General features: G+C 52.1%; 3 protein-coding genes across 3 annotated transcripts in view; 1 reads left to right on the top strand and 2 right to left on the bottom strand.

Annotated features, from left to right (window-relative positions):
- STX6 (syntaxin 6) overlaps positions 1-23,080 on the top strand; it is a 77,617-nt gene that overhangs the window by 50,306 nt on the left and 4,231 nt on the right. The window lies entirely within an intron of this gene.
- On the bottom strand, positions 5,108-6,303 carry LOC134383304 (major histocompatibility complex class I-related gene protein-like; the record flags this gene model as incomplete). The annotated part of the gene is made up of 2 exons (XM_063104212.1): positions 5,108-5,448; positions 6,018-6,303. Coding segments are annotated over 2 exons (627 nt in total), but the record flags the coding sequence as incomplete, so codon positions are not given.
- The window catches only part of KIAA1614 (KIAA1614 ortholog), a 36,982-nt gene continuing 31,753 nt past the window's right edge, over positions 17,852-23,080 (bottom strand). Inside the window, exons 9-10 of the mRNA XM_063105027.1 lie at positions 22,500-22,684; positions 17,852-18,045 (exon numbers count right to left, since the gene is read on the bottom strand). Coding sequence (XP_062961097.1) covers positions 17,852-18,045; positions 22,500-22,684 — 379 coding nt within the window. The remainder of the gene's footprint in view (positions 18,046-22,499; positions 22,685-23,080) is intronic.

Genomic DNA, 23,080 nt, shown 5'->3' with positions numbered 1-23,080 from the left:
GAAAAATTGAATATGAGTTGCTTTTCAAACTCTATGGACTTTGTGCTGTTTGGCTTTACCTTATACTACAAGATGAATTTGTAAATAAAATTGGACTGTCTGGGAAGCTAAAGTTCTAAAATATGGCATGCACTGCCGCTAATTTCCCCTCTGTCCTCCTCTCGTTAGCATTTCTTTCCCTCCTAGATTTTTTAAGAATAATGTTTTTAAAAAAGAATGTTCTTCACCCATCAAGAGTAGAGAGAAGGTGAATCCAAAGGGTTCCCAGATTTACAGCCCCTTCAGTCACTGTGCACTGTCCCTGACCAAAGTCACTTCCTGAAGACAGCACACCGACAAAAGGCCCTGCTCAGCTACCAGAGGCTCAGCAACTGCTCCTCCCAGGGCCTCAGCTGTTCTCATTAAGGGGAAGTTTAGTCACCTGGCTGGCCTGATAAGAGGTGGGGGTCTTCCTTCTTTTTTTTTTTTTAATTAAAAAACAAAAGAACTTATTGAAAACAGGTACTTTTCAGCAGCTCTGATTAAAACAAATCAGCTTATAGATGCCATTACTCAGGAAAACAATAAGTACAAAAGTCTCAGGAAAAGGAGGATAAAGCAACTTGGAAAGAATTCAATTTGAACAGGTCTGAATTACAAGAATGGTCATGTTGCAAAATAATACAAAATAAACAAAGAGCCATACGTGAGAAAACTGGTTGCCCTCAAGCCTGGGGTGAAAACTCTAGTTCCCAGATTCCTGGAACACAGCCCACATTTCTTTGAGGCAGAAAGGCTGACTGGAGCATGAGGATCTCACTGCTGACTGTACATAGCTAGTCTGAGCCCTGAGCACAGGCTAAACACATGGAATGAGGCTACCAGACATGTCACACCTGCTCCCTCCCCCCATAAACCCCATAACAGATGTTCTCTCTGTAGAGTCTACGGACCTGACAGGGACCACTGTACCACAGACAGCTTAGAGACAGTGACTGCAGCCAGTCACACACAACCCTGTACTGATCTAAGCCCTATAATTCCCGTATCCAAATTCCCACTAACTGTAGAGAAAGAGGAACAAGACATGGAAGCTGCCTCCAAACCAATTTTTGGTGTTGGGTAAATGAGGGTAAACACACAGTTCCAGAAGTCAGCTTGAAAAGAACTACTGGGCGCGCAGCAGGTGAAAGATTTCGAAGTCCCATTTAGTACCCCCGGAGGAGGAAGGGATGTGCGTGTTCTGCTGCTGTGGTCACTGATGCCACCTGGTCAGCTCACCTGCCCTGGCCTGATTTATACAGGACCTGCCCTCTCTGGACCTGCCCTTTCATGGCCCAGAGCTCTCGCGTCTTTGAATGTAAACCTCCCAGCCGCGAGCATACATGGTGGAGATGCCAGATCAGAGGGTTCTCTCGGGAGGATGAGTAGGCAGTCTTCCCAAGCATGCAGGGCCCTCCGTACCACCTCCATTACAGGTAGGGCAGGGCACAGAGGATGCCAAGTTGCAGGAGGCAGAAGGCAGCAGCTCAGAGAGGAGGATTCAGCTGGGAGGAAGAGGATGGCAGGAAGTTTCCATTGCGTCGTCGCGGCAGGCAGTGGCCAGAATCACCTGTGCTGGAAGGCATGAACAGCAAAGCCTTACTTGACTGGTGCGAGAACTGTGTCTCCCCCTTCCTGGATTCCTTAAGAGGAACTCTGCTCTCTGCTCTGGAACTTCTCACTCAAAAGAAACAATAAGCCGGAAGGGAGGACATCTCTTCAGGGTCCCAGACGTGCCCATTGAAGCTCCATCCTGTCAAGTTTGGCTTCTCATTGTTAGGTTCGTATGCCGCTGCAGGTTTGGGCAAGATGGCTAGAGAGCTGCTTAGTGTTTCTCAAGACCTGTGGATCCAGTTGAGCGGTGTTGATCCTCTGCAAGTTAGTGGCTGATCATAGCATGCTTTTTCCGCTGCCCACTGGCACAGTGAGGAAGCTCTCTGCTGTCAGCAGGAAGCTGCTGTCCACTGAGATGCTGCAAATCTGCTCTTTGGCTGCTGGATTACGCAGGTCAGAGGTCTTGAAGACCCTCGTGTCAAACCTGGGTGTCAGGCGTGAAGTTGGTTTCACCATAGACAACTCCCATCGGCCCACAGCTGGGGTGACAATGTTATGTCTCCATATCTGTTCTTGTCTTTTTCTTGTATAACCTGGATTCTCCATTTGGAGGGAGGACACCTTTTGAGTCTTGCAGTTTGAAGGTTATGTGTATTTTCTCCTTCCACTATCATTTCATTCATTTGTACTGTATACTTCAAAACATCATGTTGTGCAAGATAAAAACATGCAATGTTATCTATCAGTTAAAAAAAAAGCATCGGTGTGACCTCTGTGAGCTGTACTCCTATGTGTGGATTGGCTGCCTGATTTTGGAGCTTCCTTGTGACTGGATGTTGTGGGACCATCCTAAGAGGGCGGCTTCTCATTCACCATCTCTGGCAGTTGAGTTTGAATGTGGTGGCAGAGGCTGCAGAGCCCTTCCCCCCTCAGCTGGAGCAGCAAGGTTTTTCTGTCCTTATTTCGGGACCTGCAGCCTCCACCTAGCACCTTGGCTCCAGCTATGAAGAGTGGCAGTTGGATGGCCAGACCAGCTTGTGAGAAGCTGGAAGTTCACATCTTCTCTTAAGGACTTTGACCACACGGTACAAACGCTGCTGGCATTCCGCTTAGCCAGGCAGAGCTTCCTGCAGAAGGTCGCAGAGCTGTGCAGCCGGGTGGGCACTCCTGTGGCTCCCCATGGCACCATGCCAGCGGGGCTAGTAATGCACATGCTGTGTGTTCCCAGCTGTTTTGTGAACAACTCACAATCTGCACAGACTCCTCAAAAAGGAAAGAAGACAGAGATTGCTTCAAGGTGAGGTTGATGTCTCATCTCTCCGTTTCACTTCCTTTCCCATTCTGGTGGCTTCCCATGGCATCCTGTAGCTCCTGTTCCCTGAGTGTATTTGCCATAGGGGAGGGCGTGCTCAGAGCTGCTTTTCCCCTGTGGCTGTGCCATCTCTCTGGCCCCTGGTGTGCGTCTTCAGAGGCCTGGCTGCTGCCACACACTTGCCTCAGACCCAGTCTCGCCTTGCCGGGGGCTCCAGGTCACCCCAACCTCCCAGCTGCCACGCAGCGCCTCGGCTCCAACTGCCAGTTCCAATGGACCCAGAACCTTCCGGCCCCAGACATTCTGTCATATCCAGCCCCCGCTAGGGACAAGTGCAGAAGCCTCTGCTGGCTTCAGCTGACACTGAATGGGAGGAAGGGGAGAGGGAAAAGCATACAGGACCAGTCCTCCTTAGAACGAGCAGTTTCGTGCACTTCCCAGCATGAGGGCTTTGTAAGGATTGATGACATTTGCATTTTCAGAACTTTCATTAACCCAATACCCAAACGATGACAGGAAGGAAAATTCAGACTATATTACAGCTCTAAGTGGACTTACTAAAAAATAGAAAATATTAGATATTTGGGCCCCCGAGATGTCTGAGAATTCATTTCCTAGCACCATGACAGGGTCATGTAAAACCTCTCAGATAGTTTTAACTGTTTGGATAGACTACACAGGGCTCCTAGTTCTACTTTCTGAATGACTTGACTTGGTTTTTTCCACCATCACCCCTCCCTCCAAATCAATTCATTTGCTTTAACCTGCACAGGCAATGTCTATCCATTTTCATATGATTATGACCGGAGCTGCCATGTAAGGTTGTGCCCTGCACAAGGTCATCCCACTGAGGGCACAAAAAGGATCAAAATCCACTCTGTGTTCTGCTGGCCAGCCCATGTGACCTGGCCTGGGCCAGTGTCCACCCAGAGGAAGGGAACATTTTTCTTATTTTCGTAAATGTTCTATATGGGTTAGCTGTGGCCCTGCTCATGTCGTCGGTTGGGTCACAAGCCAGAAACAGGATAAATGGGCAGAGTTTAGTGTTGTAATCAAGCAAGATTTACAGTGAACACACATTTAATGGCATATGTGGTTTTGTCTTTCTCCATGATGAACCACCGATTTAAGTTGTATATTTAGTTCTTTTTTCTCAGCCACACCAGCTGTGGGGAAGCAAGAAGTGAATGTATTGCAGAAGCAGGCCACAGTGACAGCCTCGGCGTGTTCCCCCCAGGACCACAGTTGGGGCTTCTTTCTCTGCAGAGGCCCCACAGTCTGAGTATTTCCAGAAATCTTATGCCTTTTTCTGGTAACTAGAGCTGGAAGAGAGAAGCCCGTTCTTCTGGAATGGTGAAACTGTGAGGATATGAGATTTGTGCTGGGAGCCATGTCCCCACCCCAGGGAAGAAGCCATCCAAATCTTGGATTTGATTCCTAGGATCCCTACACTGCCCAGATTCCTGCCTTTCAAATAGCTTCCCTCTTTGTGCTTCAGCCATTTTGAACAGGTTTCTGTTACCTGCAACCAGTAAGATTAAGATAACATTCAGCTCATGAGGGGGAGAGTCGAAGCTCAGAGTCTAGTCATCTGCCTGCAAAGCCTATGCTTTTAGACAGTCCATTTTCATAGCTGTGGCCCAGAAGCCTCCATTACGGGCCTGCCACAGCTCTGGAAAGTCCCTCCACTAAAGATGATTCCTGTGGGAAAAGGCACATTGTGTCTAGGAGTTTCCTGTAGCATGATACAGACCTATTTCATTTTCAGTAATAAGATCACACATGAAAAGTGCTGTATTAACTAAAAGTTGGACAATTGAATCATATCCTTAAGGTGCAACAGGAGCTCTTTACTGAAAGGAGTCTTAACCATAAATCTTTTAGTAAAGCAAAGACCCTCTGTTGTCTTTGTTAAGTCCAGATTTTCAGTCACCCTGGTGCGGCATGAGCCCTTACTTGCTAAACAATTGTTATTACTCCAGCTCCCAAGTATTTCCCAACTTATCATTGACAGGAGATGGAAGGGTTTGCCTCATTGGATACCCCAAAAAGGAAGTGTCCCTGGAGGTAGTCCACTCTCAAGACAAGTGAAATTGCCAGATCTTGTCAAGATGCTGGTTAAAAACCAGGTAAAGTTCTTACGGGGAGTTATAGATCACAGTAGAGAGATGGATTTCAACTACAGAGATGGATTTCAGGATGGGGTGACTATAACCTCGATCAGAGGAAGTGACGTGTAACACCAGTTGTTCTGGGGCTGCAGGAACAAGGTGTTTTCTCTTTACCTGTCCTCTGCAGTGTATCCTTCCCGTACTCCAGGAATCTCTTTAGCCAGGCAATACATTCTTTTTCTAGCCAGTTCTTTTGGTATTGTAATTCATGCGGTTTGGCCTCCCATGCCTGCTTGGTGATGTGGGCCACATGATCCACAGCCATCCAGGAGAGGGTGTCTTTGTTGAAGATAATGAAATCCTGTCCATCATATGCATACTGGAGAAACCCCGTGGTGCTTCCGTCCTCCAGCAGCTCACAGCCAATCATCCTCTGGTAAGTGTGAAACCCTGCAACACACATGCAACCAGGAAGGCGTTTACACAGGCACAGGAGGTGCTCTCAAACGATGTGACTGGGGGCATAGCTGGCAGCATCCTCTGTCCCAGGAGACACCTCCCACAGGCTAGCCATGGCATCGTGGGGTCCCCAGGAGGTTCCTGTGATGGAAGCCCACCTATCCACAGACATTTGTGGAGTACCTCCTGCATGCCAGAGGAACACAACAGTTCCTACTGTGGGGAGTTATCCTGCAGTGGGAATGATGAATTGATCCACTTTGTGGCTATTATGAGTGCAGCGGACAGGGAGAGAGATGCAGGAGCCAGAAATATCCCTGGGAAAGTTACCATAGTAGGTCATAATGCATAAGCAAGCAAATCACTCAGCCTGGCCAGCAGGAAATGAGACAGAGAATGGGCAGATTTAGAATGGGAAAGGGGAGATGCAGGGCAGCAGCCTGACAGGAGCGGGCAAATGCTCCGAAGACGCGTGGGCAGACGGTAGGCACCGAACTGGCCTCGGGCCTGTCTGCTGGGGAGGGTCTGGAGGGGCGCGAGGTCCTCTGCGGCAGCCGCACCTGAGTGATTGTAGCGCTGCTGCAGGTGCCTCAGCTCCACCTGGAATGTCTGCTGCCAGCCCCTCAGCAGCTGCGTGTACCTGTCCCAGTGGTCAGGCGCCAGCTTCTCCGCCATCCATGGTGCCCGTGGCTGCTTCTGCCGAGTGACACTGTCATACGTGGTGATAGGGTGAGAGTCCACGTACCCAACTGAAACAAATTCAGGGACCCCATGACCAGGGTCTGACACGCCCAGGCGAAAATACCTCAGAGAAGGAGGCAGGTGTTTAGCGGCACAGACGATCCAGGCCCGTCACCTGCCTCTCGTGGATTCCACCTCGGAGCCCCGCATTCAGCCGCGTCCTCCTCTCCCAGGACAGCGCTGCTTGTCCCTCAGCAGTTATGGGACCCCAGGAATAGGGGCCTGGAAAGGACTTCAGGGTTCCAGCCCAGAGGCGGAGCCTTTTTTGTTCAGGTGGGGAACGTCAGGATGACATTTCACAGTAATCCCAACTAGCAGGCGAAGTGCACAGTGCTGCTCTGGTCTCTGGGAAGGGCCAAAGACCTCTCGGGCCTGGAACTTCAGGGTTTGCAGACTCTGAGACCCCAATCCACTTGTTTTACCAACAAGGCCTCTGAGTAGATAGATGAGGTCCCCACCCCGGCACTGTGCCTGCAGCTGTGGGCACACACACACCAGGCCAGTCAGAACCCCTGTAAGAAATCAGGCCTGAGAAAAAATTTTAGAGCACAGTGCTTCTCCTATTTTTCCAAACCACCTCTGGTTTTTTTGTTTTTTTTTTGTCTTTTTCGTGACGGGCACTCAGCCAGTGAGTGCACCGGCCATTCCTATATAGGATCCGAACCCGCGGCGGGAGCGTCGCTGCGCTCCCAGCACCGCACTCTCCCGAGTGCACCATGGGCTCGCCCCGAACCACCTCTGTTAACCATTTGTTTCTTTTACCTTTTCTCTTGGCTAAATATTACTACAGTAGTCCCCCCTTATCTGTTGAGGATATGTTCCAAGGCCCCCAGTGGATGCCTGAAACCTCAGTACCAAACCCAGTCTTTGTGAGGTGGAACACGTTTCTGTTCATGTCTTCCACCCACAAATTTGATGCCTTTTCCATCTTAAATTCTTACCATGCACCGTGGCCGTAACTTTGCAGTTTGAGGTACGATAGCAAAACTAGCAGGAATTTCTTGTCCCTTCTTTACCGAATAGGAGATTTGTTCCTACTGTAGATATTAGCAAGCCTGGCACACAATTTTTTTCTTTTTTTATTAAGATAAGAACTTTCACTTTGTCATTTAAAGCATTTTACAGCTTCTCTTTGGCATATCCGAATTGCCAGCATCAACACTCCTGTTCTTTGGGGCCATTATTAAGTAAAAGAAGTGTTACTTGAACACAAGCACTGTGATACCTAAGTGCCTACAGGGCAGGCAGGTAGTGTATACAGCATGGATCGCTGGACAAAGGGATGATTCACATCCCAGGTGATGTGGAGCAGGACAGCGCGAGATTTCATCATGTTACTCGGAATCCTGTGCGATTTTAAACTGATGAATTGTTTTTTTCTGATATTTTCCCTTTAATATTTTCAGACCTCGGAAAGAGAAACCACTTGTAAGGGGGACTACTGTATTACATTGTGGAATGGTTACATCTAGCTAATTAACAAATGCATTACTTCACATCGTTATTGTAGAGGTGGTCTTTAATGTCCAGCTTCCCTTACCAACTCCAGCCTTCAAAAAATATACTTAAATAAGAGGTCTTAGTCTTATAAGTCCCACATTGGTCTGTTGTATGTGAACATGGATGCACTTCTCACCTGTTTACTTGATAATGCTCACTGGTAAATTGCTCTCGTGTTGAATCCAGAAAACTAAGAGAGTCTTGAGTAGAATAGAACAATCCTTCAAACCTGAATAGCCCTGCTGTGAGTCTCTTGACTAAAGCCTGGTGCCTCATGGCCCAGGGTTGGGGGAAACTCCACAATAGCTGACTTCCATAGTTATCGTCTTTAAGGTAGACTCAGAGAGACTTGGGATCATTTTGCTCAATCGTCTTGCAGAGATGAAACAATTACAGCTCACCCCAGCATACATGGAGGTCCTTTGATGCATTGCATTCTGGACTTGGCCACTGGGAGCTCTTGACTCTCTGGGATAAGCTGAAGGCCCTTGAAGCTGACCTCAGTGACTTAGGGTAGGCTGAGTCTAACGTGGCATGCTTACTCCTCACCACAGGCAACTTGGTGGTTTTATGCCTTTTGGACGAACAGTGAAGCTCTGAAAGTTGTAGTGGTACCTTGGTCAGGTTGCGGTGATCTAGATATATTTGGGAGTTCTTTTTACAGTGTCTTTACTAATACAGATATTGGGGGGTTGAGGGGAGAAAGAACGAACGAACTTGGTTTCCCTCTGCTGTAAGCTGAAATGTTGATGCTGTTTTCCTTCTGACATGACCTTTGTCCAGAAGTGCCCTTCCCCATGGCTGTGTAGACACTAACTGTGCTTAGACAGTTATCATTCTAATGCCCGTCCTACTGCTTGGGTTTCACATGAACACTTCATGGACCTGCTTTGCCAACTGCAGCCAGATGCTTGTAAGAAAGTGTATTTCACCAATTTTGTAAAGGTTATGAGTTATCAGACCCAGAGGCCATTCGGTTATTCAGGGGGAGTAAGACCACCCAACCTCATTGTTCTCTGGCCAGAGCTCTCCAGCCCCATTTCCCAGCCCTCCTGGCAGCCTAGTACTCCGCTCCAGCCAAACTTTCTGTCAGCCCTGGGGTGGGACCAAGTCCAGGGTTGTTCTTTCCTGCTCTGCAGAAGGTAGATTTTAGCTGAGATCCTACTACTGAGTGGCAAGTGTTAAGGCCTGCAGATAAGATCTGTTCTGGAGATAACGAGTATCTGTGCCAATCATCTGTGTGGGGTGAGGACAGGACAGCCAAAGTGTTACACTAGGAAGTTTTTGGAACTGCTTTTAAGCTCCATGTGATTACTTTCTAACCGACCCAGGCTGGGCTCAGCTCTTGACAGACTTCAGAGACTGCCCACAGCGAGGGGTGGCCTGGAAACTGTCTAGGAAAGGGCCAAGACACCAGGCTGTAAGTGACCATGGGCTCAGTTTTTGTAAGTGGAAATATGCCTTCACTGGCTCATTTGTAATCAGAAATTAGTGTAATTCAAAAATAGCATGTATAATACATGGCAGAACTCAGCAGGAATAAACCATTGTATTTTTTCCTCAGGATAAATAACCTTACAGCATTTTAATTTTAAGTAACTAGAAGGTACAAACCAAAGAAGTGGGATCAAGGGTTAGAATTGTGTGTGCCTGGGTGGTTTCCAGATGGGGCCTCCCCCATGGGCATAACGAGAAGAGGGACAGAGCACTGGTGCCAGAATTTGGCAAACATCAGCCACAGGTAGATTTTTGTGTCCTCTATAAGGGTGAGTCTCCAGGTGTGGTGTGTGACCAGCTGCGTCGGCAGCATCACCTGGGAACTTGTTAGAAATGCAGGTTCTCAGGCCCTCCCCCAGACCTACTGAATCAGCCACTCTGGGAGTGAAGCCGGCAGTGTGTTTCCACAAGCCCTCCAGGGGGCTCTGATGCCATGCTGACTTGACAACCACTGCCACAACATTGGGGACTTTAGGACATAGTAAAACATACTTTAAAACACCAAGGTCACAGGTTTGGATCCCATACTGGCCAGCCACCAAAATACATACATACATACATACATACATACATACATACATACATACATACAAAAAACATTCCTGCAAAAAAACCCGTCATCCATGGCTTCGATTGGAATCCTGACGTGAAGTAAAATGTGATGATGCTATAAACTTGAAAACTTTTAAAAAATATTTGTGTAAAACAAAACAACTCAACTATCCATCTGTAAAAGTGATGTTTTTACACCTTGAAGTCTATCGGTCATGTTTCTTACTTCTCTACTCTTGAAATCGTGATAAAACCGTATAAAGACTTGTTCAGTATTAAAGAGAATCGGAGAGACCATGAGCTTTGTCCTGGGTGTTTTTCTGTTTGGTTGGCTGGTTGCTTCTTGCTTCGTTTGACTTCTTTTCATATCCAAGCCCCCTTCTCCCGTCCCCACTGTAAATGCGCACGTGCGCGTCTGCTGGAAGAGCTGAATTACGAATTGCGCTTTCTCTGGCCAAGCAAGTTTTATGAATTCTTAAACCCCAAAATAATCATACCGTGTATTCAAATATTACAGTTTCAATTGGGACGAGTAGTCTTGGGGGCAGAGAGACTAGAACAGAGAGGAGTCGAGTCCTTTGTCCCCCCCCCCCACTGAAGTGCCGGCAAACAAGATACTGGCCAGCTGGGTTGCTGGCGGCAAGCGCCCGCCCTAAGTTCTGAGTGGGACAAGCTGCTGCAACTGCTGAGCTCCTTAAGGGCAGGGATGTTGCCATTGTTGTCCTCACTGATACTGAAGACCTTCTCTGTGCCAGGCACTGTTCTAACTACTTTGTATGAACTCATGTAATCCTTGAAATGGTTCTATGAAGCTATGAAGTTTCCTCATCTACCTCATATCTACAGATGAAGAAACTGGGACCCAGAGAAGTCATTTCCCCAAGGTCACACAGCTGGCGAGAGGCCAAGCCACTTGCCAGTGCCCAGCACAGAAAGGGGCATATCAGTGCTGCCCAGGCCTCCAGTTTGACTTCTCCCAAACATTGTAATGGCTAGGCAGAAAGGATACAGGCAAATCAACATGCCAACATGCCGACCAGCCTTGCGAGAGGAATGAGTGCTTGTTTTGAGAGTTATGGTTATATGGATACCTGAGGAAAGCAGATCACTTCCCTGACTCAAGGCAGACACAGGGACTGTGTGGCTTTGACAGAGGAGACAGCTTGCATTTGCAAGGCTGAGGGAGCCAGTGCCAGCAGTGCCCGATTCCACCCATGGCTCTGCTGCAGAGCAAAAGCGATTTGCTGTCATTCCAGAGGTCCCCACTGACTATGAGTCTTACATTAAACTCATATTGAAAATATTAAAAGGCAAAAGTGAAACTCCCAGGAAGGGAAGGCCTCTCCATGCTGCCACAATAGGTCACCGTCCAAGAGGACAAAATTCAAATCAGTAAACTGGCACCTCCAGGTGTCAGTTGTCTGGAAACAGGCACCTCCTATGAAGGTGCTGACAGACGGAGGGTTTGTGCAGTGGCTCCTGTTTGTGCGGGTGCAGGCAGAGCCTGAGCAGTCAGTGTCACCACGGTTACACCTCTGAGAGGGGGTGATGGACTCCAGAAGCTACTGTGGATGTGTACTCCCCAATCCGACCTCCAAGATGGTGTTTCCTCCCCCCCCATCCCCTTCCCTAATACACGCCATTAAATGCTTTGTCTCCAGTCACAAAAGTTCACATTAGAATTGACTAGCCTTTGGAAAGGGGTCATCAGCCCTCTTCCGGGAGCAAGTTTCTCAAATTTTGTATATAAATAGTAGCTAAGACTGCTGGCCAGTATTTGGTGAGAATCTGATGTGCCATGCAGGTCCTGGACCAAGGCTGCAGTGCCATGGTGGGGAGAAAATTGTTTTCATTTAGTTCTCGCAACCCCATGAGGGAGGTACTGTTGAAAACTGAGGCATGGAGCAATGAAGAAATTTGCCGAAGGATACAACCAGTAAGTGGTAGAGTCAGAATTGGAACCCAGGTCTGACTGGACCACAGGAGGCCTGCCTTAAAAGAAAAATGACGCCATTGTGATTTCAGTGGTGGCAAGCAGAGGCTCCACGAAACCACCCTCTAACCTGAGACATGGTAGAAAAAAGCTGACGAGGGGGAAAAGGTATGAAAACAGCTGTGCAAGTTTGTGGTGGATTAAAGCATTGAATTCCTAGGTGTGCCTAAGGTAAGGAATCAAGTTTAGACTTGGTCTCAAACCCTTGAAGCCCACTGTAGAGTTCAAGAAATGGTCTGGTTCAGGCTCTTAGGTCAGCCTTGCTGATAAAATGCTTTGGAGCTTTTGTTTATTTGGCTGGAAATATGCAAAAAGTAATTGAGCCAAACCTCTTATCCTATCAACCCCCCAAAACCTGGAGACTCAGTCTAAGATGCCCAGGATGAGAATCGAACTGTGGCATCCGAACGCTACTGCAAGCTCCCATGACTGCCAGCATTCCTTGTTCCTGAGTTTAACACCAGAGCTGGATGCAGGCTGGTGAGCTTGGAGCCTGGGGCCACAGTGGCCTGGGGTTGGCTCTCCTGGGAAGCCTTTCTGCTCCCGAGGTGGAGTGGGGCCTCCATTGCCTTGGTGCTTTCATTGTAGCCCTTGGCACAGTGGCCTTTCTCACAGCTGTAACTGTCTCCATCCTGGGGATGTGGACATCCCAAGGGCAGCACAGGCCTCTCCCCAGTGCTTGGCACCTGGCCAGACCCCTAAGAGCAGCTCCACACTGTGAGTAGGGGCCTGAGCCCAGATTGCAGGATGAGACAAAGGCAGGCGGGCAGGCAGCCTGACATCCACAGGAGAGCCCCAGATACCCTGCAGGACTGGCAGGGCAGCTGTTAAGCCCTGGCTCCTGGGCAGAATGTCAGAGCCAGTTCCAGCAGCCCCCTTCCTCGGGGCCCAGCACTCCGACCTGGCCAAACCCACAGCTTGAGAGAGCTGGGTAGAGCTTCTTGCCAAGGAAGGCTGTTGCCATTTCTAAGCAGGTGCTCTGGCTCTATAGGAAAGAGGGGAACTTCATAGAGGATGACGGGCAGGAAGAGAGGGAAGGAATCAGTGACGGCAGGGCCTTTCAAATAGCTCCAGAACTAACCTGGAGATTTGGGGTGGGAAATAGGCTGGGCAGATGGACTAGGGAAGTCCAGTCGTTCCCAGGTAAGTTTGATGGAGAATAAACAAGCAATTCTGCATGAAAAGAGTCACAATAAAGAGCCCTTGGTACAAGATTCTATGGGAGCTACGGGGAGGGGCCCAAGTCAGCACGCAGATGTCATGAAATGCTTCGCAGGGCAGGCGCCTCTAATGTTTTTGAAGGCTGCCAAGGGCTCGGTGGGTAGACAAGGGGAAGGGCATTCCAGCATAGGCACAGGAATAAGCAGAAGAGAATGGGTGGGTGAATGAATGCGTGGAGTTGGTGTGGTGGGATCCGGTACCAGAAGCTAAAGCTCCTGTCAGTAACACCCACGTGGGACTCCTGCTGCCCAGAGGCCATGTTGGAGGCTGTTCACAGTCATGTCATTGCGCTCCACTCCAGTTTCACCAGGCTCTTTTTGGTGACTGAGATCTCGGATCTAGGATGTCTCTTCCCCAGAGGCCAGGTGGGGAAGGTTTCATCAGCCTCCCCAGCGCCCCGAGGAGGTGGGACTGCCAAACGCAGGATGGAGCAGAATGGAGCAGAACGGAGAAGCCGCGGCTGCCTCCTGCGCCTTGGCCCCGAGGGTGTTTTCTTCTGCCTCGCTCCGCAGCAGAACCATAACCACACTTTAAATTACCACTCAGGACACACACACGAAAAAAGAGTTTCCCAAACAAAACCTACCCTTCCCTTGTACGAGGCAGTCTATTTTCTATCCTAGCCTTTCCTTTTTTTCTTTTTCTATGCTGGTGACACAAAATCGCGTTTGTGACCCCGGAGTGAGCTGTGCCTGCAGTTCGTAAGCACTGCTCGGGAGAGGGAGCTGCCCGCCTTCCTAACCCCGCTTCCTGGAAGGAAAACCGAAGCGCAGGTCAGCGCGCCCGGGTGAAGGTCGGCGGCAGAGCGGGCTCAGGCGCCGGGGACGGGGCCGCAGGCTGCGCGGGCCGGGAGCGGGTGATCACGGGCCTGCGAATGAGGTGAGCCGCAGAGGGGTCCCCGCAGGGGTAAGCGCAAGCTGGCAGTCGCAGAGGGCTGGGTTCAAGTCCTGCGTCCCATACTCATTTGCTGTTGTGACCTTGGATAAGTGATTTTGCATTTGAGTGGGGTTCCTCGTTTGTAACCCGGAGATAAGTAATCTCTCCCTAGAAGAGTTGCAAGGATTCAGGATTGTGACCTTAATGACCCTGACAGAGCTCACGACTTCACGTCCCTAAGTCCCTGGTAACCTTGGTTTCCAGAATTCGAGCTGTGCCTGCGGCTCCTTTCTCAGGCCTGACATGTGGGGATCCATGCGCCTGGTGCTCATTCCCACATCCCACTGTCCCCGCCACGCACACACGTGCAGTCCCTGGGCCGCCGCATTTCCCTTCGTCCCTGCGGCCAGCTCCTGCCCGTCCTCCCAGCCTGGGTCGGCGCGCCGCCTCCCACAGCTCTCAGCAAGGCGCGGGCTCACGCTGCGCTCCAGTCTGTCCCCTCCCCGCCCCCAACCGTGCGCGCCTCAAGGGCAAAGCGAGGGCCATCGTCATCCCGGCCTCTGGAGCCTCGCTGTGTGTGCACGCGTGTGTGTCTGTTGGGGGCGGGGGTCGTGCAAAATCCCCGAGATGCCGCCTTCGGTCAAACCTCAGGCTCCAGCCCCTGCAGTTCTAACCAGCCCTTGCCCCCCTGGACGTCGCCGGTCCGGATCCCGCCTCAGGAAAGTGGCCTTGGCACAGAGGCGACGGACGGCGTCCACGAGGAGGGGAGATGCGCCCGGAGCCCCCTCTGCCCCCAGCCCGCGTCTGCGCCGAAGGGGCGGCGTGGGCGGCAGACCCGGCACGAGCCGCGCGGCCGGAAAGGCGCAGCCCGCACGGGGCCTGCGGGTGCACAGCGGCCCGGGCCGTAGGAACGCGCCGCCTCCGGCCCAGCGCGCAGCCCGCCCTGCCGCCCCGATTTGCAGGTGGCAGGAGCGGCGCAGGAAAATTGCTTCTGGAAGGTCACGGGAAGTCCGAGCGAGGGCGGCTGCCGTTTGGTCGCCTCTTGGCCGCAGGGTCCGCGACAGACCTCGGCCCTCCTTTCCGAGGCAGCCGGCGCCAGCCGCGCCCGCGGAGGGGACGCGCTCTCGCCTGCCGCCGGCCCCTGCGCCGAGGTGCCCCTGAAAAAGAGAGGCCAAAGCAGGCGCCCGCCCGGGACGCGCCCGGAGCTCGCCGTTTCTGTTGGTGGCTTCTGAAATTGTCTTCCCTCGCTCCCCTCAAGGAGATTGACATGTCTGAGAGCAACGTTGGTACCACTTTCTGTTCCGTGGAGTCCCGAGGCCGGGTGCCTTCCGTGAACCGCGGGAGGGGCATAGATTGGGCACGCGGAAACCCGCACCTTTGCACACGCTGTTTTCTGTGCTGAGCGCCCTCGCCCTCGCTGAAAGTTCCTGCTCATTCTGCAGAACCCTCCTTGGGAGCGCTGACCGGCTGACCGGCCCTTAGCCCAGGCTCCCCACACGAGGCTACACCAGGAACCGCCCCTCCGGCTGCACGCCCCAGGCACCGTTCGTGAGCCTCCCCCAGCCTGTGGCCCGTTGCGTTTGAGCGTCTTTCTCACGTCCGAAGCTCCTGCCTGGCACAGGCCTGGCTCCTGATTAATAAACTGGGTTCTCGGTAAGAAGGTTCTGACGGTCCGGTTTGTGATCAGAGGACTGGACCAGGCTTTCTAGGTCAGTAGCTGCCTGGAGAAGAGCAGGTGGCCAAGGTCAGACAGGAGGCTGGAGGACCCCAGGCCTCGCCCATCCACACGTCAGGGTCCCCAGCATCATTTCACCCCAGGGAGGCGCTGGGATGCCTGGAAGGGGCACATTCGCCTTCTTGGGATTAGGTCACACTCCGGAGACTGGGGCACCTCCACTGCCCAGAGTGCCTCCCTCCCTTTCCCCGTCCGTCAAGCCTTTTCTGGCGTGGGAGGACTGGGGGGGGGGGGGAAGGGGCAAGTCAGACGGGCAGTATTTGAGGGCCCTGTCATTGTCACTGAACTTGGTTCCCCGTCTATGTAAAATGAAGAGAATCAGAAGGACACACTTGGCAGGACTATTTTAAGGACCAAATAAGACAGGTCAAGAGCCTGGCCCACCACCTGGTAGGTTAAATAGATGCAGACTTTCGATACTCCTGAGATGTTTTCCTGTCCCCGTCCAGCCCCAGCGCCCCCCATTTCCACTTCCTCCCAGCGGGGAAGGAAAGTCGTCCCTGCCATACAGAGAACAGAGGTGCCTTTTGCTCCTAGAAGCTTTTTTCAATGTGAAATTTCTCGTTTTGTGACCTCAAGGTAAGGAATTGAGGTACAGGAGCTGCACTTGTAGTTTCCTGCTATGGGCCTGTTTCTACACTTTGGGGGGCCCTAGGTTGGTCTCTGGGGTGTCCCAGCACCCTCCTCACAGCCTGAAGCCAAGCTCTTGTCCCACTGGCCCCTCTGCACACCTGCTGGGGCTGCCTCACTCCTCCGTCCCATCACCAGGTGGGCCCCTCCTCACCCCACCTCCAGGGCTGTAATGAAGAGGGGTTTTAACTGGTGCCTGAGGCCAAGGCTGCCAGGAGGACACACCCCCGTCCACTCCACAGGATTGCTTCCCCACAGCCCCGCTGCCTCTTCCTCAAGCCACGTGCTTCCTTCACTGTCCTCCTTGCCTGATGACAGCTGCCCATGACATTTAAATTCAGTTCTGCTGAAGGCTTTTTTATGCTGCTGGCTCCCCAGCAAATTCTAAAGCAGCCCCGAGCTACCTGCTGCACTACTCAGTGGCACCGAGTCTCGGCCCCTTAGCTCCATTCCCTCCTGATCATCGGCTTGCCCAGGGCTCTCTTCCAACCAAAGGCCTGTCTCTAGAGGCTTCTGCAGCCACACTGGCTATAACCCTGACCCAGGGCCTCCCAGCCTTCCCCTGTGGCATGCCCACTGCCTGCGCCTGCGCCTGCGCCCGCACCCCTCCCATCCCAGCCCATGGCAGTAAAGGTTGAGTATCGAGCCTAGAATCTAGCAACTCAGAGTGGGAGACGCTTCGGCTTTGATTTTTAATAATTTAAGACTGACACATGGCCATCCACTCCTGAAGAGTCCCAACCTTCTGGGCAATGTTCAGGCCCATCCTCTGCTCCCCCTGGCCTCCCTGCTGCCTACCCACAGCTGCTGCCAGGGAGGTCTGGGCACAGGCTGCAGCCCTGTCTCTAAGCTGGACAGGAGAATTGAGCTGGAGGCCAGCCTCCTCCAGCTGGCAGAGGCAGAGGGCAGGGTGGTGGTGGGGCTGGGCTGGCCAGTCCCACTGGCTGGATCCTGGCTACCCCAGCTGCACTTGCCTGAAATTGGGCTTGGCTTCATTTTTTTCCCTTCGACTTTCTGTATCATAAAAATTTCCTAGAAATTCTTTATAATATTCTGGCTACCAGATAATATCTCCCAGATGTTTTCACACCCAGAAGGGCATAAAACTTGTCAGACCACACGTCCCAATTTTTGCTTTGGAACATATGGTCAATGGCTGTAAGGCTATTACTCCAGGACACTGCTCATTCCTCAAAAAAGAGCAAAGGTGGCGAATAGGAGCAGAGAGGAACGTGGCTGAAAAAGGGAAAGGCTCAAAGCCAACATGGCCAAGCACTTTCTGGATTTCTGAAGTGCTGGAGGTGAGGGGAGCCTTTGGAAGGGAGAGGGACCTGGAGGTAAGGCCCACTGACCTCCCTGCCAACAAAGGAGCAAGTGGATGTTGACACCACCAGGAACAAAGGAGACCCCTAGTTTCTCTCCCCAGTTCTGCATAAATTAGTGGCTTAAACAATGTACACATACAGTCTCCTTGCACTCCCTTGAGTAGCCAATCATAGAAGCCCTGCCACAGCCCGAGGGGTTAGATGCCACCACGATCTGGGTTCTTGGTGGACAAAGCAGCTTTGTGCAGAGCATTCCCAGCCAACCCCCCTGGGGCAGTTTAGGGCTTCCAAAGGTGTGACAGTACAGGCAACCACACTTCTGCGTCAACGTGGGACAGGCCTCTGCCTCAGGACACGGATTGACAAGCTCTCCGAGTGAGCCAGGAGCTCCTTAATGTGTGCCAAGCCCAGCCTTGCAACCTTGTCCCCATTCACCTCGAGGATCTCGTCCCCCACCCCCAGCAGCCCCGAGTACAGTTTGGCCGTGCTCAAGTCCGCCATCTCCTGCACGTAGAATCCTGCAAAGGAAAACAGGAGAATTGACCAAATGAAACCCAAATGGAAGACATGCATCTCTGAGGAAAGCTGAAGAGCTGGTGCTGTTTGTGCTGGAAGGGGAGCAGGTGCTCACCCAGGGCACTTCTCCACGCCCCCCACGGCTCCTCTCAGCCACAGCAGGCTTCACGCATGGACATCGCGCACCTCCTCCATGGTGTAACGTCGTCTCTCCCTCTCCTCTTGTAAGGTGGAAATACCCCTAGTGCAAATGACGCTTTAAGCTGTCATCATTCATTTATACCCCAGTGTGAGTGAGCTAATCTTACCTTTTTCTGAGAGGAGCTCTTATTTTAGAATAGTGAAGAAAATAATTTTTAAAAATTAAGAAAAGTACCTACTAGATACCTGGCACCGTGCGAAGTGGGATTCATAAATACCACCCAGTTGCTGCCCTCACAGTCTGGGCCAAGCATAAAGGCATGGTGATGGGAAGGTATTGTCAGAGCAGTGAGAGTAGTCAAGGCCAATCCTAGCCTGCTTTGCTTCACAGCACTGTCTAGGCCCAGCCCTGGCCTCAGTCATCCTCAGATGTGGCTACTGACTTGGGATTTGGAGGCTCATTCTCCTCTTCTTCACCCTCTCCCCACATCCCCCCATCCCCCCATCATCCTGAAAAGGCCCTGCCTAGCCAGTGTGATCATTCCCTGGGTCTAGAAGGTACCGAGGGCAGGCCTGGGGGAAGCTGCTTCTCTGCTTCCTTCCAGGGTCCGGCTCTGGGGAGCCCACATCGGTGGGGCGGGTGCTGGCCGGGCTGCCTTCCCCTGGCTTTTCCAGGCCACGCAGCTCAGAGAGTCCAGCTGAGGGAGCCCTGCTCACCTCAACTATAGCTGGGAACCTTCCAAAGTCCCCTTCAGCTGCTCCCATCTGAGAGATTAAATGAGGCACAGGCTCCTACAGAGAGAGCTGGAGCCCCACTGCCCACACGCCGTGCTGGGTGAACACAGGGGTCTCAGCTCGCTGGAGGGCTGCAGGCTGGGTTCGCACCTTGTGCGGCTGACAGCGCCGGTGGGATTCGTTGGCCACTTAGCACAGCTTTGAACAACCTCACTGCTCCCCAGCCCGGGCTAAGCAACTGCCCACGCATTACTGTCACCACTTCCTTTTCCTAGAATTCCTGCTAAGGATCTTGTCTGGTTCCTCAGTCTCTGGCTTGAAACCATTTACCACATCGTGGACTAGTGGGAAGTCCTCTCTCTGGTCCACCCAGCCCCATAAGAGCTCTGTGCAGCCCAGCTTCTGGCTTTTTAGAGCTCACCCTCTGAAATTTGGGGTTGAGCATGCATTGATATCTCTTCCTCCTTCACCGAAGCACTGAAGGTTTATAGCTCCAAGTTTAACAAATCCAATCTTTGTACACATTCCCTGTCCCTTTCATTGCTTCTTGGTCCTTTGCTGCAAGGCTCAGTCTCTCCCTGCCAAGATCCATCTTTCATCTTGGCCACCCAAGGCTTTTTCTCTCAGCCCTTGCCCTACCTTTTACTTCCTCTATCTGGTGTTTTAGCCATGTGCCTGACCTGCCTGTCTATGTGTTGGTGGCATGAGGAGAGGGCAGGTAAGGAGGGACCCCGGGGTGAGATGTCGAATGTACAGCAGGAGATGCAGATGGGGAACAATGATAAAACCCAAAGAATGCAGCCAGAGCTAGACCAGACACTGACATCACTCTAGCCATTTTGGGGGAGATTCAGGTAGGTTTTGCAACTGAAAATCACAACAAGATATGACAGAGAGATTGCTATTGTCGGCGTTTATTGTCTGCTGGAAATGGCCCTCATTAAGGATGTGTGATATCTGTGTTGTATCTGATTAGAAGCAGCAGGCAAAGCCTACTTTCTCACAGGCTTGTATAAAATCTGATGGGGCAGCCAGCAAGTTAATAGCGGCAGCCTGACATTTTAGCAAGGGGCGCAAACCAGGCCCAGGAGAAGCAACCCTTGGATGCTGAAGGATGGCCCGTGGCAAGGAGGCACCTGCACCAGCCACACTCCATGTGTGCGGGGATCCCTGCAGCCAGCGGTAGCAGCAGGAGCAGGGCACCACCTGGGTGGGGCAGGGAAGAGCTCGCACTGGACCAGGTGAGGGGTACCTGGGGAGCCCTTGGTCATGAGAGACCCCTGCCCATCAGCACTGCATGACAGGTGACAAGGAGAGGCTCCCACTGCCTACAAAGAGGCCAAAAGAGACTTGTGGGGAGGTTGAGGGCACATTACAATGCCCTGTTATGTATGATCTCACACCAACAGATGAATATAGTTCACACTGGTCCCTGTCTGGGGCTCTGTTCCCCAAATATACCTTCTCTTCATGAAGAAGGAAGGGAAGAAAAGCGCTAGGCACCCTTCTGTGTACCTTACTGAATGCTCCTTATGACTCTTCCAGATAGGTTTTATTATCCTCATCTCACAGATTAGGGAACTGAGGCTCAGAGATGGTAAGTCCCCTCACACAGCCAGCAGAGGTGGTGGGGTGCAAACATGCCATGTTGTCTAACTCCCTGACTTCACATGGCCTGTCTGGGAGGGCCTGTCTCCCCTCCTCTAACGGGAGGGGAGGCTGCCGGAGAAGGCAGAGTGGCTGACAGCCCATGGAGTGCTTCATGATGATCAGTCTATGTTCACTAATATCTCCCCACGAGGACAGGCATTTCACCCTCCTGAGGTCCAGAGTGGGGAGAGACCTGTCCTCTCTTCCTCTCATGCTCATGTTCAGTCCGTCTGCAAACTCAGGCAAAGCTACCTTTGCATCAACCAGAATCCAACCCCTTCTCACCATCTCCACGGCCACCCCTAGTTCAAGTCACCATCGTGTCTCTCCTGGACTACTAAGATAGCTCTCAAACTGGCCTCTGATTCCACCTTTGTCCTCCCAGGGGCTATTCTCAATGCAGCAGCCAGTGGCCCTGTTACAAGTGTAAATCGGAGCATGCCAGTCCTCTGCTGTCACAGCCCTCCCATGCTGCCATCTCACTCGCGTGAAAGCTGAAGCCCCTTCCAATGGCATGGCCCTGCCGCCTTTCTGAGCTTAGCTCCTCCCTCCCCCTCGCCACTCCACGATGTCCAGCCTGACCTCCTTGCAGTTCCGACCATAAGCCAAGCTCCTCCCCTCCTCCCCCGGCCCCAGGGCCTTTGCACTTGCTGTTCACTCTGCCTGGATGCCCTTCCCCCAGACACCCACATGGATCCTTCCTTACTCCATACATGTCTCTGCTCAAGTGTCATCTTCTCAGAAAAGCTGCCCCACCCTCCTGTCTACACTAGTGTCTGCACGCCTGCTTCATCTGTGTTTCTGTCTTAGTACTTTTCTCTATCTGACAAATATAACACATAATGTAGAAAAGAGTGAAATTTTGTAGATTTAGTCTAGCTCCCTCACTGGAATGTATACTCATAAGGATGGGGATTTTGTCTGTGCCATTTACTGCCATATCCCCAGTATCTATAACACATAGTAGGTGCTCAATATATATCTGCTGAAACTACGAATGATGGTACAGATGCAAAAACTCATGTCTGCAAATTTGGTAGCAGGCAGATCTTTTTCCAGGCTAAACAACTGACCTGGGAGATCAAAGCGTGAGACTAATCCCTCCTCGGCAGAGCCCAGCGCAGCAGGTTTCTGAGTGTGTCTGTGTCTGTCGCTCCCTTTCTCTCTGCTTCCTTCCTCTCTCCTCCTTCCCCACCCCCAGCATACCTGTCTTCCTTCCCTACTCATCTTATCCAGGTGCCTCGCCCTGACATGCATTCTACACCACAGACCTTGGGGAAAGGCCTGGGCAAGTTCCACTGCCTTGAAAGCCTGAGAGCTGCGCAGAGTGCACAGTGATGCCCAGAGCCCCTCACTACCCCTGCCAGTGTTAAATCAAGACTCAGCGGGCGACCCAGCCAGGGGCCTGGGGCCAAGATCTGTCTGATCATCACCCTCAAAAGCCAGCCCCGAGGAAGAGGCGTGGAGGGAGGCACAGACAGGCAGACACTCTCCACAAGCCCAGACATAGGCAGCAGCTGGAGGAAGGGAACTATTTAAATACGTCAGCTATGTCAAAGGGGCCGCTGAGAACCGGCAAGCACAGACAGTTTCCTTCTGGCTCTCCTCTGAGAAGATGGCCTTCAAGATTCTGATCTCATGTCATCAGACAGAAGGGGCGACGGAGTAAGTCCGCCAGCTCTCCCCCTCCCGCAGCCACTGGTGCCCAGGGCAAAGGCACTGCAGGCGCAGACTCCTAGAGGCCCTTGACAATCTGAAGGCCCCCCTGAGGGGAGAGATCTAGTCCTTTAGTTGAGAGGCTTTCTGAATTCATAGAGCTCCACAGCTCAGCCAAGGAACAGAAAAAGCCTCTGACCACAGTGGCAAAGCACTGCTTATGGTTTTCTAAGGCCCCCAGGGCTGTGGGGCCTAGGAAGGGGAAGGGGCCTACCTGAGTCCCTGCGCCCATTCCCAGAGGCCACAGAGAAGCCGAAAGTGCCCTCTGGGAGGCGCTGCAGCTGCAGCTGGCTGGTGCCGTCTGGGAACACCTCCACCACGCGGCCCACTACGCGGGCCAGGCTGGGGGCCCCCACGTCCTCCACACTGAGGGCACGCCGGGGTGGGGCCTGGGCTGGCCTGCAAGGGGACCAGAGACACGGTGAGGGCAGAGAGGGATGGCACTGGGGCCCAGCCCTTCCCTGCTTAACGATGACCGATGCTTCTCAGACTGAAGAGTCTGGTGCTGGAAACTGAGGTCCACTGACCTCAACCCGCAGAAAGAACCCACCAGGGCCAAGACTGGCCAGTTCCCACAGCTGTCCCAAGCTCCTCAGAGCCTGCTGCAGAACCACAAAGCTCCTCCCCCCCTGGTGCAGTGATTTCCAAATTTGATGGGTACAGAGACCTCTGTGAGAATCTGATAAAAGCCATAATTTTATATAAAATTTCCAATAGTTAACAGACCCCCTGAAGTCCATCCATAGAGCCCCTGGTCAGAATAGCCCTAGAGGTCCTCCTCAAAGAGGGTGGGAT

This window comes from Cynocephalus volans, chromosome 8 (genome assembly GCF_027409185.1).
Source record: "Cynocephalus volans isolate mCynVol1 chromosome 8, mCynVol1.pri, whole genome shotgun sequence".
NCBI classification, from domain to species: domain Eukaryota; kingdom Metazoa; phylum Chordata; class Mammalia; order Dermoptera; family Cynocephalidae; genus Cynocephalus; species Cynocephalus volans.
The sequence above is the reverse complement of the archived record's forward strand: the minus strand, read 5'-3'. Positions and strand labels throughout refer to the sequence as shown.